Here is a 15,235-nt window from a genome sequence, read left to right on the forward strand (position 1 = left end):
AAGTCTCGAAAGACATCAAAGCAATAACTTTGGTTTATCGGAGCCAATACATTCTAATACTGTACGGAGATCCTGAACAAAGTTTTATGCGAATAGACTTTCGATGTTTCATCCGAAGTCTATTTGCTTATCCCTACTATCTATCTATCTCAACTATCTACTATCTCCTCTTTCTATCTCTTATCTACATCTCTATGTAGGGCAGTGGTCCCCAACCAGAGGCTTGAGAGCCACATGTGGCTCTTCAGCCCCTGCTGTGTGGCTTGCCATGGGAGCCCTTAGTTATGTACTGGTAATTGACATTGTTGCAGACCTATCCTTGACTTACCACCAAACATGCTAATTTGGGTGGTATGATAGTAATGTTCCCTTTCACACTGAAATATTCATCAGCAAATGTTTGCAATTTCATGGTTTTGTTTCTCCACATTCAACATTTCTCTCCTTTATTTTGGAATTGGCTTTTGCTCCTGATCATCACTGAAGGCTGAATGTGGCTCCCAACATACAAAAGGTTGGTGATCTCGGATCTAGGGAATGATTTTGTAACAGAACAATGCAATGGTGTGAACATCAAATTGGCTCTCTTGCCCCTCCAAGTCTGCCTTCGGAATCCTGGCTGCCATTTATGGCAGCCTGTATTTCATACATGATGCTGTAGACTCAGGCTCAGGATCCCACCAGAGTTAAAGCTACCCTTGAAGTGTCTCCATGTAAGTCTTTGGGAATAGCATGTCCTAGGTTTTGCTGAGCCGGACGCCCCTTGTGCTCATTACACAGGTTGTGCAGAGCGGGATCTAGTGTGTGTCTGTGAAATGGGAAGGGTTGGGCTGTTATTCAGAGGGTGAGTCACAACAGAAGATCTTTGTGTCTGTAATGAGTCAGGTTACAGAGAACTCATAAAACACACCTGAAGGAGACAGAAGCAGCCAGACTGAGGGTGCACGGTGCACAGTACGCAGAACCCCCCCAAACAAGAAGAGCCACCACAATAGGATGGTTTTATGGAGGAGCCTAGACTCACGGCTGCTACTACTGCTCCCATTTCTGGGTTCACTCTTCATTGCATCATCCATAGATGGTGAGAATCAATATTTTACTTCTGGTGATGGGTGGTGGTTCATGTGCAATGGAATGGAGTGGCTAGGGGCAGAGACTTTTACTTAAAGGGGATGTCCAGTATTAGAAAAAAAAGGGTTTCGTTTTAAAGTAACGGGATTGAGCTCCTGTACCAGACAGAACTGGTGGATGAGAGCGGCGCTGCTTCTAGAGGAAAGAAAAAAAGACCACTTTTTGTAATCATGGGCAATTATCTAAGATGTAACCATGTCTCCCCAGTATAAAAACAACAAATGGATTCCATCATTGTCCCTTTATTTGCCCAGATTTGGAGAAGGTATATATGTCTAGCAAATGTCTTATTCAGGAGTCGAGAAAATTTACGGTCCGTATGTGAGCTGTAATGGAGCTTTTCCTGATAGCCTGCAGCTCTCCAGCTGGTGCAAAACTACAACTACAACACCCAGCATGTCCTAATAGCCGAGATGCTGCGGTTTGGCAACATTTGGAAAGCTGCATGATAGAAAACACAGTAATGGAGGTTTTTATGTTTGCTGCCTTCTACCACTACAACATTTTAAAAAATACCCATACCTGTAGTGGCATGACCAGATGCACAGTGAAAAGTCACTCTCGTAAAATGTGCCCTGTGGCATCCTTTAGCAAATCCTCTGAGTCAGATGTTACCTTATATAGTTATGTATTATGTGTTTTCTGGATCATGGCTGGGGATGTAGACTTTATGTAGTCATCTAGATACGGAGTCACAAATATAGAGTTATTTCTATGCTGTAGGAGATGATCCATGTCCAGAAAACACAGGACACTTCTAACATACTGGGGGTTCATTTACAAAGACCGGCTTTTTACGCCGGTCTTTGTTCTCCCTTTGCACTAGTGGAGGATGCATATAATTTATGATGGGGCATGCACCTTGTCCTAAATTAGGCACACCTTCGGCAGTCCATTCCCCTGCCTGGAGTACTTTTTGCCAATATTTATGCCTGGTTCCAGGCATAAATGTTGGTAAATTTGTCCTGGTCACTCCCTAGACACTCCCAAGTGTCGATCGCAACTCAAAAACGCCAGTGCAACAAAAATACTGTTGCACAGGTATTTAAAGAGTCACAAAAAAGACTCTTGACTTATTATACGCCAAAAACAGGTGTAGTGCTGTTCATAAATAACCCCCAATTTCAGGGTAATAGAAGAAAAGCTGGGTTTGTCAATGTAGCAGGGCCAAGATTTTTACGATATCATGTAGGATATTTTAACTCCTTGAATTATCGTCGTTCGCAAACCAATTCAGCACATCTGTGGACTTGCATAGTAGTGCCTGATCTCTCTGTCAGCTTTTCTGCATGGAAGTGTGGTTCTTTGCCATGTGTTGTTAAATGGATGAAAACACATCCATTCTGGGAACACATTTTCAGAAGGCAGCCACATTTTAAGGTGAACTAAAGGGAACCTGTCACATTGGACATGCTATATAATCTGCAGACAGTATGGTTTTTTGCAGGAGGAGCGGAGCAGATTGATATATAGTTTTGTGGAGTTTGAAAAAAGATGGTGGCATGCACACAGTCAGAATCCATGTTTTGCATATCTGGAATTTACAGACCACAAAACAAATACGGTCGTGTGCATGAGGCCTAACTTAAATCCCTGCTCTTTAGAGTCTTAGGAGTCCACTGGGTGGGGAGACTTGGACAATTCGACTTTGCTTCATGTCTTTTGTGGACATATGCATTGCTACTAGAAATGCCATATGGCTAAGGCCTCTTGCACACGACCGTATGTATTCTGAAGTCCGCAAAAAATACAGATGACATCCATGTGCATTCCGTATTTTGCAGAACGGAATAGCTGGCCCCTGATAGAACAGTACTATCCTTGTCCGTAATGCGGACAATAATAGGACAAATTCTATCTTTTAGCGGAACGGATATACGGAAACGGAATGCACACGGAGAACAGCTGGCCCTTCATAGAACAGTACTATCCTTGTCCGTAATGCGGACAATAAGGGTCCATTCACACGTCCGTATGTGCAAATTGCGGATCCGCAAAACACTGACACCGGCAGTGTGCGTTCCGAATTTTGCGGACCGCACATCGCTGGCACTCTAATAGAAAATGCCTTTTCTTGTCCGCTATTGCGGACAAGAATAAGACATGTTCTATTTTATTTGCGGAACGGAAGTGTGGATCCGCAAATGCGGATAGCACATTCCGGCCCAATTGAAAATGAATGGGTCCGCACCTGTTCTGCAAAATTGCGGAAAGGATGCGGACCCATTTTGCGGATGTTTGAATGGACCCTAATAGGACATGTTCGATTTTTTGGTGGAACGGAAATACGGACATACGGAAACGGAATGCACACGGAGTAACTTCCGTTTTTTTTGCAGACCCATTGAAGTGAATGGTTCCGCATACGGTCCGCAAAAAAAAAAACGGAACGAACACGGAAAGAAAATACGTTTGTGTGCATGATCCCTAAGGCTAACTTCATACTTGTAGCAAAGGTATCCGGGATTCTGGTCTGGCAGAGAACAGCCTGCCGGTGTTCTCCGGATCCAGCATAGCTGGAAAGTGCCACTTTCCCACTGGCTATAATGGTATCTGGCAGGGATTCGGACGGACAAAGATTGCTGTATGCAATGGTTTTTGTCCAGCCGAATCCCATTATATTCTAGCAGGCACACGGCACTATCTGGCTATGCCAGATCCGGAGAATACCAGTAGGCTGCTCTCTGCCGGGACAGCATGCTGGATAGCTTTGCTACAAGTGTGAAGGTAGCCTAAGGGTGAACTGAGAGGGATCTGGACACCTTACCAACGACTATAGCTAAGGTTGGACTTGGGTTTCTTGTGCAAATAGTAATGAGGACCTGGCCTTCATCTATACAGAACGTTGTCCTCTTCTTATTGCTTTGTAATCTTTGCTTTTACTATTGCACACACATGACATATCATTGATCAGATCTAATAGGTTATTTGTGAATCGTCTCTTAAAATATACCCAAATGGTACGAGATTGGCTGCAAAGTCCTCTCTATATGAGGTTGTCCTGCTAGGACCCATTATTGTAGGCATGTGATTGACTCTAAAGTCATCTCTATGTGAGGTTGTCTGGCTAGGACCCATTATTTTGTCAGGGGTAGGGTGACCCAATGGGCCAACTGACCTGGCCTCTAGCCAAACAACCACAGCCTAATGACCATTCATACCAGGTCGGTCAGTCTATGGGTGTCTACACTTAGTGTAATTAGCTTTTAATTTCCATGCCTGGCATTATATGACTAATAGGATTTAGGCAGCATAGTAGTCCATAGTAGTAGATTAATAAAGTTAGACTGGCGCCAGGCTTCGATCACATGTGCCATTTATAATGGATATCGCTGGATCAATGCAGAGACTTAAAGAAACCTAAATATTCTCTAAGACGTATAACTCTATAAAAAATAATAATTTTCCTTGTGCCAAAGGTACAAAAAGTCTTGGTACAAATCTCAAATAAAGTTTAACCATTTGTTCTACAATGAGTAGTGAACATACAGTACATTAGACTCCAAAAAAGTAAGGGGTTAAACCAGGATGGGCATGTGCCCTCCTACCGAGATCCTCAAGTGAATTGTCATCTCCACCAGTCTATCCAAGGACTGTAACCTGGAGTGCCCTTATTGAGCACTTGACCCGAAAAAGGTGACCCTATATGGTGACCTGTACCTCATTCATCCCTAATAAGCCACAATCCTAATATATGCTTCAAAGTGTTTCCTTTGTGGAGTTGTCCCAAAATTATCAGTGGAATGAGGTAGTAGAGGGTTAGTGGTCAATGGTGGAGCCGATAGTGGCACAGAATGAACACAAGGAGAACGCCCAGTAGATGGTGGTGTCTAGGTTCCCTTTTAGGTTGACCTTTTTGAGGCAAATGTTCTATAGAATTATGGAGCTGAAAAATCAATGTATGGTCACTAATTCCTAAATGAGGAGGGCACATCTGATGGGCACATGCCCATCCTGGTTTTACATTTCTGGAGCCTTATGTACAGTATGTTTCCTCTGCATTGTAGACCAAAATGGGTACAATTTTGTTTGAGGTTTGTACTGAGATTTTTTGTGCCATGGATGGTCTTACGGTATCCTTTCATACCAAGAAATATATAATTTTTTATGGAGTAATACTTTTTAAGCATATTTATTTAAAAAAAATGATGTTAGTCTCTTCATTGATCCAGTGGTTTGTGTGTGTTATAGCAGAGGACAGGATGTTACATTCTGAAGTGATGAATCCTAATGGTTTACCATTATGAAAGCCACAAGTCAGATCCATGGTACAGACAGGTTCCAGTGATGGCTGACAGACCCCATTGACTTATATTGTGGTCTAAGCGTTTTGACAGCAAGTCAATAGTACGCAGACTGTGCTATTCTTGCCATGAGATCTGATGGGATTGCCAAAGGAGCCTTCAACGCAAGTGTGACTCCAGCCTACAAAAATAACTATGGTGAATCACGGAGGTATGATGGAAAATATGACAGAAGAGCAGAAAAACAAAACCCGAGGTGCGAAAGACCAATAGGTATTCTTGTAGCAGATTTAGCTGCTCAATGACGGAAGTGTCGAGAGGCAACATATTTGAGTCATGTGACTCCTTTCTACGAAGAATGAATAGTCGCTAATCGCATAGGACCATATGGGTGGAAGGAGCATTATTATGATGTCAGAAGAGAGCTGTTTTATGGCTGGCATCTAATTGGCGTGGAATGTAATCCTGTTCCAACCTGAGTTCTGCTGGCTTAGAATTACTAGACCCTTGCAGACGAGTCCTAAGCAGCCGAAAAACATTTATATCAGCAAATGACCTTGGAATAATCAGTAGGCGTACATCACCTAAACATCCCAAATTACTAGTTCTTAACCCTGATTATCCAGTTAAGGATGTTTTCTCTGACTGGCGTTGGAAAGCAAATGTGTTGTAACATGTGCAGGCAGATGAATGTGGATGATATGCACAGCAGGCTCATGTTTAAAGTGCCTGTATATTAGGGAACTGGAGTGATTCAGGCCATAGGCTTAGAGCAGGCGTGAGGAAGCCCAACCTGTAGTGCAGCAAGCCGAGAAGAAGAATGGTTGTGGCAGTAACAATGATGGAGGTGGTAGCCTTCGTAGTGGCAGTGGGAGTCATGCAGTGATGTACGGGCGCACCCTTTCTAACTCTGGGCACACCCTGGCCTTTTTGTGGACCCCAGCCTGGTGGTAGTTAGGGTGCCCTTGAAGGGGAAGGGTTGGCAGGGTGTGAGGCAGGAGGGCAGGTGTAAGGTCAGTGGATAGCTGGTGGAGTCAACAACCAGGCCCATTTGGTTACAATAAATAAAGTCGCCCTTTACTGAATATATTATGGGAGTTGTAGTACATATAGCAGCAATAGGCACAGTTATGAGGTATATTACAGAATAGCTGTGTATAGGCCGTAGCAATGATGGTAGTAGTCCTTTCTGAGACTCTCTCCAAAGTCCCCTGTGTGAATGGAGCAGTAGTGTGCATGAGTGACAACTGTTCCATTCCCCGTGTAAGGGACTGCTGAGTACACTGCTCGTGTCTCCACCAGTCCCATAGAAGTGAATGGAGTTTTGGTCATGCCTGCTCACCACAATCAAGGTTTTCAGGAGAAAGCGGTCAGGCCCCCAGAGCTCAAACATGTATCACCTATCCATTCACTTGAACGGGCAGCGCAGCAATGCCCATGACAGCAGCTATTGTATGTATGGTGTTCTACTTTATGGACCAATGTAAACAATAAAGAGGCCACAGCGCTCACGTGAATGTTGCAGCCCCTTCAAACAGCTGACCACCCAGGGTGCTGATAGTCAGACCTCCACCAATCTCATATTGAAAGCCTATCCTAAGGGGATAGTTATCCTAAATTGTAATCCCAGAAAACCCCTTTAAGTAGGTAAGCCTGCAGTAAGAACAAAACGAGGGAATGTATATCTCACCCAGGGAAAGCTAGGTGGGCTAAAGGAATCCAGGGAAGATGGGTTTCCTCTACTTTGCTGGGATTTTGGTGGAAAGGCATCTGCATGAAACTGAATAAAGCTACGTTTTACCTGTAAGGTGCCATTGCCACCCCAGTACACAGAGATCCAGACAAGTGATTGATGCAGGTTTTTATTATCTACTTCTCTTTTCCGTCCTTCAGTCCACATATCTGTTTGCAACTGTAACGGCCATTCCCAGCGTTGTGTGTTTGACCCAGAACTGCAGGCGCAGACAGGCTCTGGGTTCCGCTGCATAGACTGCAATGGAGGCACAGATGGTCCAAACTGTGAGAGATGCAAAGATGGGTACTACCCACAACTGGATGGCGCCTGTGCACCCTGTGACTGCTATGCTAAAGGTATGTTAAGAAGAAGCACTGAGCTATCTGATGCTTTACTTGATCACTATATATGTACTGGAAAGAGATTCCACCTGTAATGATTCAGCATTGGGTTATGTTTCCCCTTGCAGGTTCTCTAAGCTCTCAATGTGATAACTACGGACGATGTAGCTGTAAGCCTGGCGTGATGGGTGAGAAGTGTGACCGATGCCAGCCTGGCTTCCATTCACTCACTGAGGCTGGCTGCAGGTAAATATAATTTATATGAAGCTTAAAGAGGTTGGCCACTTTCTGGTTACTGTTGACCAATGTGTTTGTAAGATGACTATATGGCACCTACTAATATAGTCTTTGTTGAAATTCTGCACCATTTTCTATATTTCATAAGGTATGCCCACTTGTTTGCAAAGTCTTTTGTGCTGTCCACACAGTGGTCCTGTCCATAAGATGGTCGCTGATGGAGGGTTATGTGACCAGGCAAATCACTCCATGTGATGTTGTCTCCTCCATTCAAATACACTGCGCCTACCAATTGCACTTGTTCTGTTGGGAGTTTGGTGCAGGTGCAGTGTATTTGAATGGAGGAAACACCACAAGGAGGTGATTTGCCTGGTCACATGACCCTCCATCAGCAGCCATCTTATGGACAGGACCTCTGTATGGACAGCAGAAAAGACTTTGCAAACAAGGGAGCATACCTTATGAAATATAGAAAATGGTGCAGAATTTTAACAAAGACTATATTAGTTAGTGCCATGTAGTCATATTACAAACACATTGGGCACAAGCAGCCAGAAAATGGCCATCCCCTTTAACTAAATGAACTGCCATGCTAATCCAGAAGGACCATCATTTTCTAGGGGCTTGCCAGTAGATCAGAGTGAATAGGACTGACAACAGTAGATCTGAAGGGTCAATTTGGGGCAGCAACTAGAGATGAGAGAATCGCTTCTAACAAATCGATAATTCTGATCAGCCCGAGTTCTTTACCAGTGAGGGGCTGTGCCCACAGGTGAAGAAGCGCCCACTTGCTGTTTGATTGACAGGGCCGTACATTTAGCTCAGAACTTTCAATCTTCTGCCTCTAGTAGCAACCAATCTGGAGCTTCAGCCCATACACAGAAGGCATCTATGATGTTGTACTAAAGTTAATGAAGCATACAATGAAGAAGGACATGAAGCATACATTGTATGCACATTCTATTCACTTTACTGTAACAGGAACCCAGCATTTACTGAACATACAGCAAATGCTAGTCCATCTGGTCCGATCCAACAGAAGAACTATTGTAGGACATTTTTTTTTTTTAACTGGAAATGTTAAAGGGGATTTTCCTCAGGATAGGCCATCAATGTTAGATTTACTATATTTTAGATGTATACAGTCAGGTCTATAAATATTGGGACCTCGACACAATTCTAACATTTTTGGCTCTATACACCACCACAATGGATTTGAAATTAAACGAACAAGATGTACTTTAACTGCAGACTGTCAGCTTTAATTTGAGGGTATTTATATCCAAATCAGGTGAACGGTGTAGGAATTACAACAGTTTACATATGTGCCTCCCACTTGTTAAGGAACCAAAAGTAATGGGACAATTGGCTTCTCAGCTGTTCCATGGCCAGGTGTGTGTTATTCCCTCATTATCCCAATTACATTGAGCAGATAAAAGGTCCAGAGTTCAGTTCAAGTGTACTATTTGCATTTGGAATCTGTTGCTGTCAACTCTCAAGATGAGATCCAAAGAGCTGTCACTATCAGTGAAGCAAGCCATCATTAGGCTGAAAAAACAAAACAAACCCTAATGTTTTTGCTATCTCTCTGATGATAGCAAAAAAAATTAGGCGTGGCCAAAACAACTGTTTGGAACATTTTTAAAAAGAAGGAACGCACCAGTGAGCTCAGCAACAAAATAAAAAAATTTAAAAAATCATTTTCCGCTAACTTGTGCAAAAAAAATATATATTCTAGGAACTCGCCATGCCCCTCACGGAATACCTTGGGGTGTCTTCTTTCCAAAATGGGGTCACTTGTGGAGTATTTATACTGCCCTGGCACTTTAGGGGACCTAAAGCGTGAGAAGTAGTTTGGAATCCAAATGCGTAAAAAATGCCCTGTGAAATCGTAAAGATTCTCATTGGAATTTGGGCCCCTTTGTGCACCTAGGCTGCTAAAAAGTGTCACACATGTGGTATCGCCGTACTCAGGAGAAGTAGGGAAATGTGTTTTGGGGTGTATTTTTACATATACCCATGCTAGGTGAGAGAAATATCTCTGTAAATGACCACTTTTTATTTTTTTTTATACAAAGTTGGCAAATTACAGAGATATTCCTCTCACCCAGCATAGGTATATGTAAAAATACACCCCAAAACACATTGCCCTACTTCTCCTGAGTACGGCGATACCACATGTGTGACACTTTTTTGCAGCCTAGGTGCGTAAAGGGGCCGAAAGTCCAACGAGTACCTTTAGGCTTTACAGGGTTGCTCACAATTTAGCCCCGCCCAAAATGCCAGAACAGTAAACACACCCCACAAATGACCCCATTTCGGTAAGTAGACACATCAAGATATTCGCTGAGGGGCATATTGAGTCCATGAAAGATTGAACTTTTTGTCACAAGTTAAAATAAATAAATAAAAATCTATTTCCGCTAACTTGTGCCAAAAAAAAACTTCTATGAGCTCGCCATGCCCCTCACGGAATACCTTGGGGTGTCTTATTTCCAAAATGGGGTCACTTGTGGGGTATTTATACTGCCCTGGCATTTTAGGGGCCTTAAAGCGTGAGAAGAAGTCTGGAATCCAAATGCCTAAAAATGCCCTCCTAAAAGGTACTCATTGGAATTTGGGCCCCTTTGCGCACCTAGGCTGCAAAAAAGGGTCACACATGTGGTATTGCCGTACTCAGGAGAAGTTGGGCAATGTGTTTTGGGGTGTCTTTTTACATATACCCATGTTGGGTGAGAGAAATATCTCTCTAAAATGACAACTTTGTATAAAAAAATTGGAAAAGTTGACTTTTAGAGAGAGATTTCTCTCACCCAGCATGGGTATATGTAAAAATACACCCCAAAACACATTGCCCTACTTCTTCTGAGTACGGCGATACCACATGTGTGACACTTTTTTGCAGCCTAGGTGCCCAAAGGGGCCCAAATTCTAAAGAGCACCTTTAGGATTTCACAGGGCATTTTTTAGGCATTTGGATTCCAAACTTCTTCTCACGCTTTAGGTCCCCTAAAATGCCAGGGCAGTATAAATACCCCACAAGTGACCCCATTTTGGAAAGAAGACACCCCAAGGTATTTCGGGATGGGCATAGTGAGTTCATGGAAGTTTTTATTTTTTGTCACAAGTTAGTGGAATATGAGACTTTGTAAGAAAAAAATAAATAAAAATCATCATTTTCCGCTAACTTGTGACAAAAAATAAAAACTTCTATGAACTCACTATGCCCATCAGCGAATACCTTAGGGTGTCTACTTTCCGAAATGGGGTCATTTGTGGGGTGTTTTTACTGTCTGGGCATTGTAGAACCTTAGGAAACATGACAGGTGCTCAGAAAATCAGAGCTGCTTTAAAATGCGGAAATTCACATTTTTGTACCATAGTTTGTAAACGCTATAACTTTTGCGCAAACCAATAAATCTACACTTATTGCATTTTTTTATTAAAGACATGTAGAACAATAAATTTAGAGAAAAATTTATATAGAAATGTAGTTTTATTTGAAAAATTTTACAACTGAAAGTGAAAAATGTCATTTTTTTGCAAAAATTTCGGTCAATTTCGATTAATAACAAAAAAAGTTAAAATGTCAGCAGCAATGATATACCACCAAATGAAAGCTCTATTAGTGAGAAGAAAAGGAGGTAAAATTCATTTGGGTGGTAAGTTGTATGACCGAGCAATAAACCGTGAAAGTAGTGTAGTGCAGAATTGTAAAAAGTGGTCTGATCATTAAGGGGGTTTAAGCTAGGGGAGCTGAGGTGGTTAAATTGAATGCTCAAAAAATGTTTTGTCTCACTCCCATTTCTTCTTGTTGCATGTTGAAGCTCTACTTGGAACCTTGTTAAGATCCAGCCTTGCTAAATATGATTTTTTGCAATTTTTAAAGTGGTCTTAAACTTTTGATCAGGACTGTATAACTAAGAAGGGCTGAACCAAATTTATGGCGCAGATTATAGGGCTGGTAAATCCTAGTAACTCTGCTACATGAGCATCACTATAATACTGCACGTTGTCTCTTTGTTTTCTCGAATTGTCAGGAGACAAGGTTGTCAGTGTGACCCGGCAGGCAGCAGCCAGGGATGCGACAGTGGAGGAAATTGTGTTTGCAAAACCCAAGTCATTGGAGAAAGTTGTGACAGGTAATGTATTCTGGGATAAGGTGATATGAGCAATATTCTGCATAAATGGCAATGGATGTTTTATTGCAGCACAATCTGACACTATCTAATCAGTGCTGCGACAGACTGTGCAGGGACACCCCCCCCCAATCTGGTAACATCCATCTGGACCTTCATTGCAAACTGCTAGCAATTAATTCATAACTTCTAGCAGGAATAATAAAGTAATCGCACAATACAGAGTCATAACAATTGTTTTTACAAGTGGAATGCAAGGATATACAGTATTCACATGGAGCAGATATGTTGTAGAAAATTCTGTGATTGAAAATCAGTTCCAGTCATTGGGGTTGTTTTGCTACATGGAATTTTGCAAGCCCCATTTCGATGAATGGACCAGTTGCAGAAATTTCTGCCACCATTGTGTGAGAATTCACCCTAGTCTAGATGCTCTTTTTCTGGATCCACAAAGTGCAAGAGCAGAAAATGAGCCCCTCAGCTTCAGTGTCATGGTGCTTGTTGCAGGTGTAAGCCTGGATACTATAACCTGCAGGCCGGGCGATCGGAGGGATGCTTGCAGTGTTTTTGCTATGGACATTCGGCGACATGCAGCAGCAGTGACTACAGCAGGAGTGACATCACAACTTCTTTCGAGAAAGGTAAGTTACACCAATGTCTTCCATGCTTCCTCCTATGTGCACTGCCTCTCAATGGGAGCTTCCTCCTGGACAGTCTTGTCTCTGTGTGAACTTTTCTATGGCTTCCGTACATTGAGTCGCTATAAGACGCACATTTTAACTGCTAATTTCCTATTGTCCTGTCTCAATTTATAATAGAAAGTAAAAGCCACACAGAAATAATCCATGCGCAAAGGGTTAAAAGATGTATTTCGTCCAAATACATTATAGGATTTGTATGTTATGTAAATAAGGCTTGTTTCTTGTGTAATGCAACACTTATCAAAGTTTTCCCGCTTGCTGTCAGTGAATGAAAACCACCATCATTTACCCTTAAAGGCTGACAACCTGTCCTAATACTGTGCTCTTCACAAAGCTTCCCCATAGCAACCAATCAGATTTCATGTTTCATTTTCCAAAGGAGCTCTGAAAAATGAAAGGCGGAATCTGATTGGTTGCTATGAGCAACTAAGCCAGTTTTCCATTGCACTAGTTTTGATAAATATCCCCAATGAGTCTGTCAGAGCTCCTGTAAGAAGCCATGCTCAGAGCAATATCAGAAAAGGTTTTGGAGCCTCAGGATGTAAAAAAACTGGGGATGTTTATGAGTCTGTGTAAAAGGAAACTGTCTGTTGCCTATAGCATTAGCAATAAAAGCTGCTCCGTGATTGGTTGGTATGGGCAACAATGGCAGTGGTGCTTTTAGGCTAGGTTTACATCTAGCTGTTAGGAGCCTCTAGTGCAAATTCTGCCAAAGGACAATGGGGGAGATTTAGCAAAACTGGCCTAGTTGCCCATAGCAACCAATCAGATTGATCCTTTCATTTTCTAAAGAAGCGCTGAAAAATATAATAATAATAAAACGTATTTATATAGCGCCACCATATTCCGCAGCGCTTTACAAATTCATAGGGTTCATGTACAAAACAAAAGTAACTGGCTAATATGCAACTGAAACACTAGGAGTCAGGGCCCTGCTCACAAGAGCTTACAATCTATGAGGAATTGGGGGTGACACATAAGGTAGTTGATTGTGATAAGTAGGATTTGAGCCATTATTAAACTGACAGGAGTGGTGCCGGCCGATCTGCTTCGGGTTTGGGACTACTAGAGGGTCGAGTTAAGGCCAGAGGAGTTAGTTGGGGAAAGGTTTAGTCTGGGAAAAGTCATTTTAGGTAGCTTGATAAGCCTGACTGAAAAGATGCACTTTTAAGGCACGTTTGAAGGTGTAGAAGTTGTGGTACCTAGTATTCAGGGGCAGAGTATTCCAGAGAGTAGGTGCAGCTCGAGAAAAGTCTTGAAGACAGGAGTGAGAAGTACGTATTATGGAGGTTATTAATCCTAGGTCGCTAACAGAACGGAGAGCACGAGTAGGGTGGCAGAGGGAGATGAGGGAGGAGATGTATGGAGGTGCAGCACAGTGGAGAGCACGAGTAGGGTGGCAGATGGAGATGAGGGAGGAGATGTATGGAGGTGCAGCACGGTGGAGAGCACGAGTAGGGTGGCAGAGGGAGATGAGGGAGGAGATGTATGGAGGTGCAGCACAGTGGAGAGCACGAGTAGGGTGGCAGATGGAGATGAGGGAGGAGATGTATGGAGGTGCAGCACGGTGGAGAGCACGAGTAGGGTGGCAGAGGGAGATGAGGGAGGAGATGTATGGAGGTGCAGCACAGTGGAGAGCACGTGTAGGGTGGCAGATGGAGATGAGGGAGGAGATGTATGGAGGTGCAGCACGGTGGAGAACTTTGTGGGTGAGGGTGAGAAGTTTGAACTGTATTCTGTGGTGGATGGGCAACCAGTGAAGTGACTGGCACAGACTAGTAGCATCAGTGTAGCGGTTGGATGGATAGATGAGCCTGGCTGCAGCATTTAGGACCGACTGAAGGGGGGAGAGTTTAGTGAGAGGGAGACCGATTAGTAATGCGTTGCAGTAGTCAAGATGAGAATGAATCAAGGCAACAAGAGTCTTTGCTGTTTCCACCGTAAGAAAAGGGCGGATTCTGGCATCAGGATGTCTTCAGTTCAGTCTTTTTGACTTTTCAGGACGGAGATAATACTGCAGCATGCTGCGGTTTTATCTCTGTCCAAAACACTTGCCGGAATGCCGGATCCGTCATACATTGAAATACATTAAAAATACCGCAATGCCGGATCCGTCCTTCCGGTCTGCGCATGCGCAGACCTTTACAAATGTGAAAAAAAAATAGAAACGGATCAGTTTGTCCGCATGACAGACGGATTAGTTCTTGCAATGCATTTGTGAGACGGATTCGCATCCAGATCCGTCTATAAATGCTGTCTGTTTGCATGCAGATTCCGGCAACGGAACTGCTTGCCGGATCACTCTGTCGCAAGGGTGAAAGTACCCTTGCATGGACTCACTTTGCAGGCAATTATTGGAAAGAACTGTTCATTCCAAATAATTGCCATGTCATCAGAGGAGGAGAATGCTGCAGGAACATGCAGCAATCAACCCCACTGTGTGGGAATTAGCCATCTCTACTGTGATCATTCACCCCTATTGAGAAGCGTTGCTTCTGAGCAGCTGATTGCTGTTTACATGGGATGATCTGTTGCCCAGAATCGTTGATTTTAGGTGACCGTATCAATGGTGCTTTTATCCCATGAACGAGCGTCTATTCATTCCTTAGGTGATCGATAAAACCTTTACATAGGGCAGTTATCAGGAACAAGCATTCCTTCCCGATAATTGACGCAACCATTGGTCTGTGTAAAGGGGCTTTTATTC

At 43.1% G+C, this 15,235-nt stretch overlaps 1 protein-coding gene across 1 annotated transcript in view; it reads left to right on the top strand.

The window, feature by feature from the left end:
* Positions 1-882: 882 nt before the first annotated feature.
* The window catches only part of LAMC2 (laminin subunit gamma 2), a 50,628-nt gene continuing 36,275 nt past the window's right edge, over positions 883-15,235 (top strand). The window contains exons 1-5 of the mRNA XM_040407301.1: positions 883-1,081; positions 7,269-7,466; positions 7,580-7,697; positions 11,729-11,830; positions 12,335-12,468. Of these exons, the coding sequence (XP_040263235.1) occupies positions 997-1,081; positions 7,269-7,466; positions 7,580-7,697; positions 11,729-11,830; positions 12,335-12,468 (637 nt within the window). The 5' untranslated portion in view covers positions 883-996. The remainder of the gene's footprint in view (positions 1,082-7,268; positions 7,467-7,579; positions 7,698-11,728; positions 11,831-12,334; positions 12,469-15,235) is intronic.

This window comes from Bufo bufo, chromosome 9 (assembly GCF_905171765.1).
Source record: "Bufo bufo chromosome 9, aBufBuf1.1, whole genome shotgun sequence".
Classification (NCBI taxonomy): Eukaryota; Metazoa; Chordata; class Amphibia; order Anura; family Bufonidae; genus Bufo; species Bufo bufo.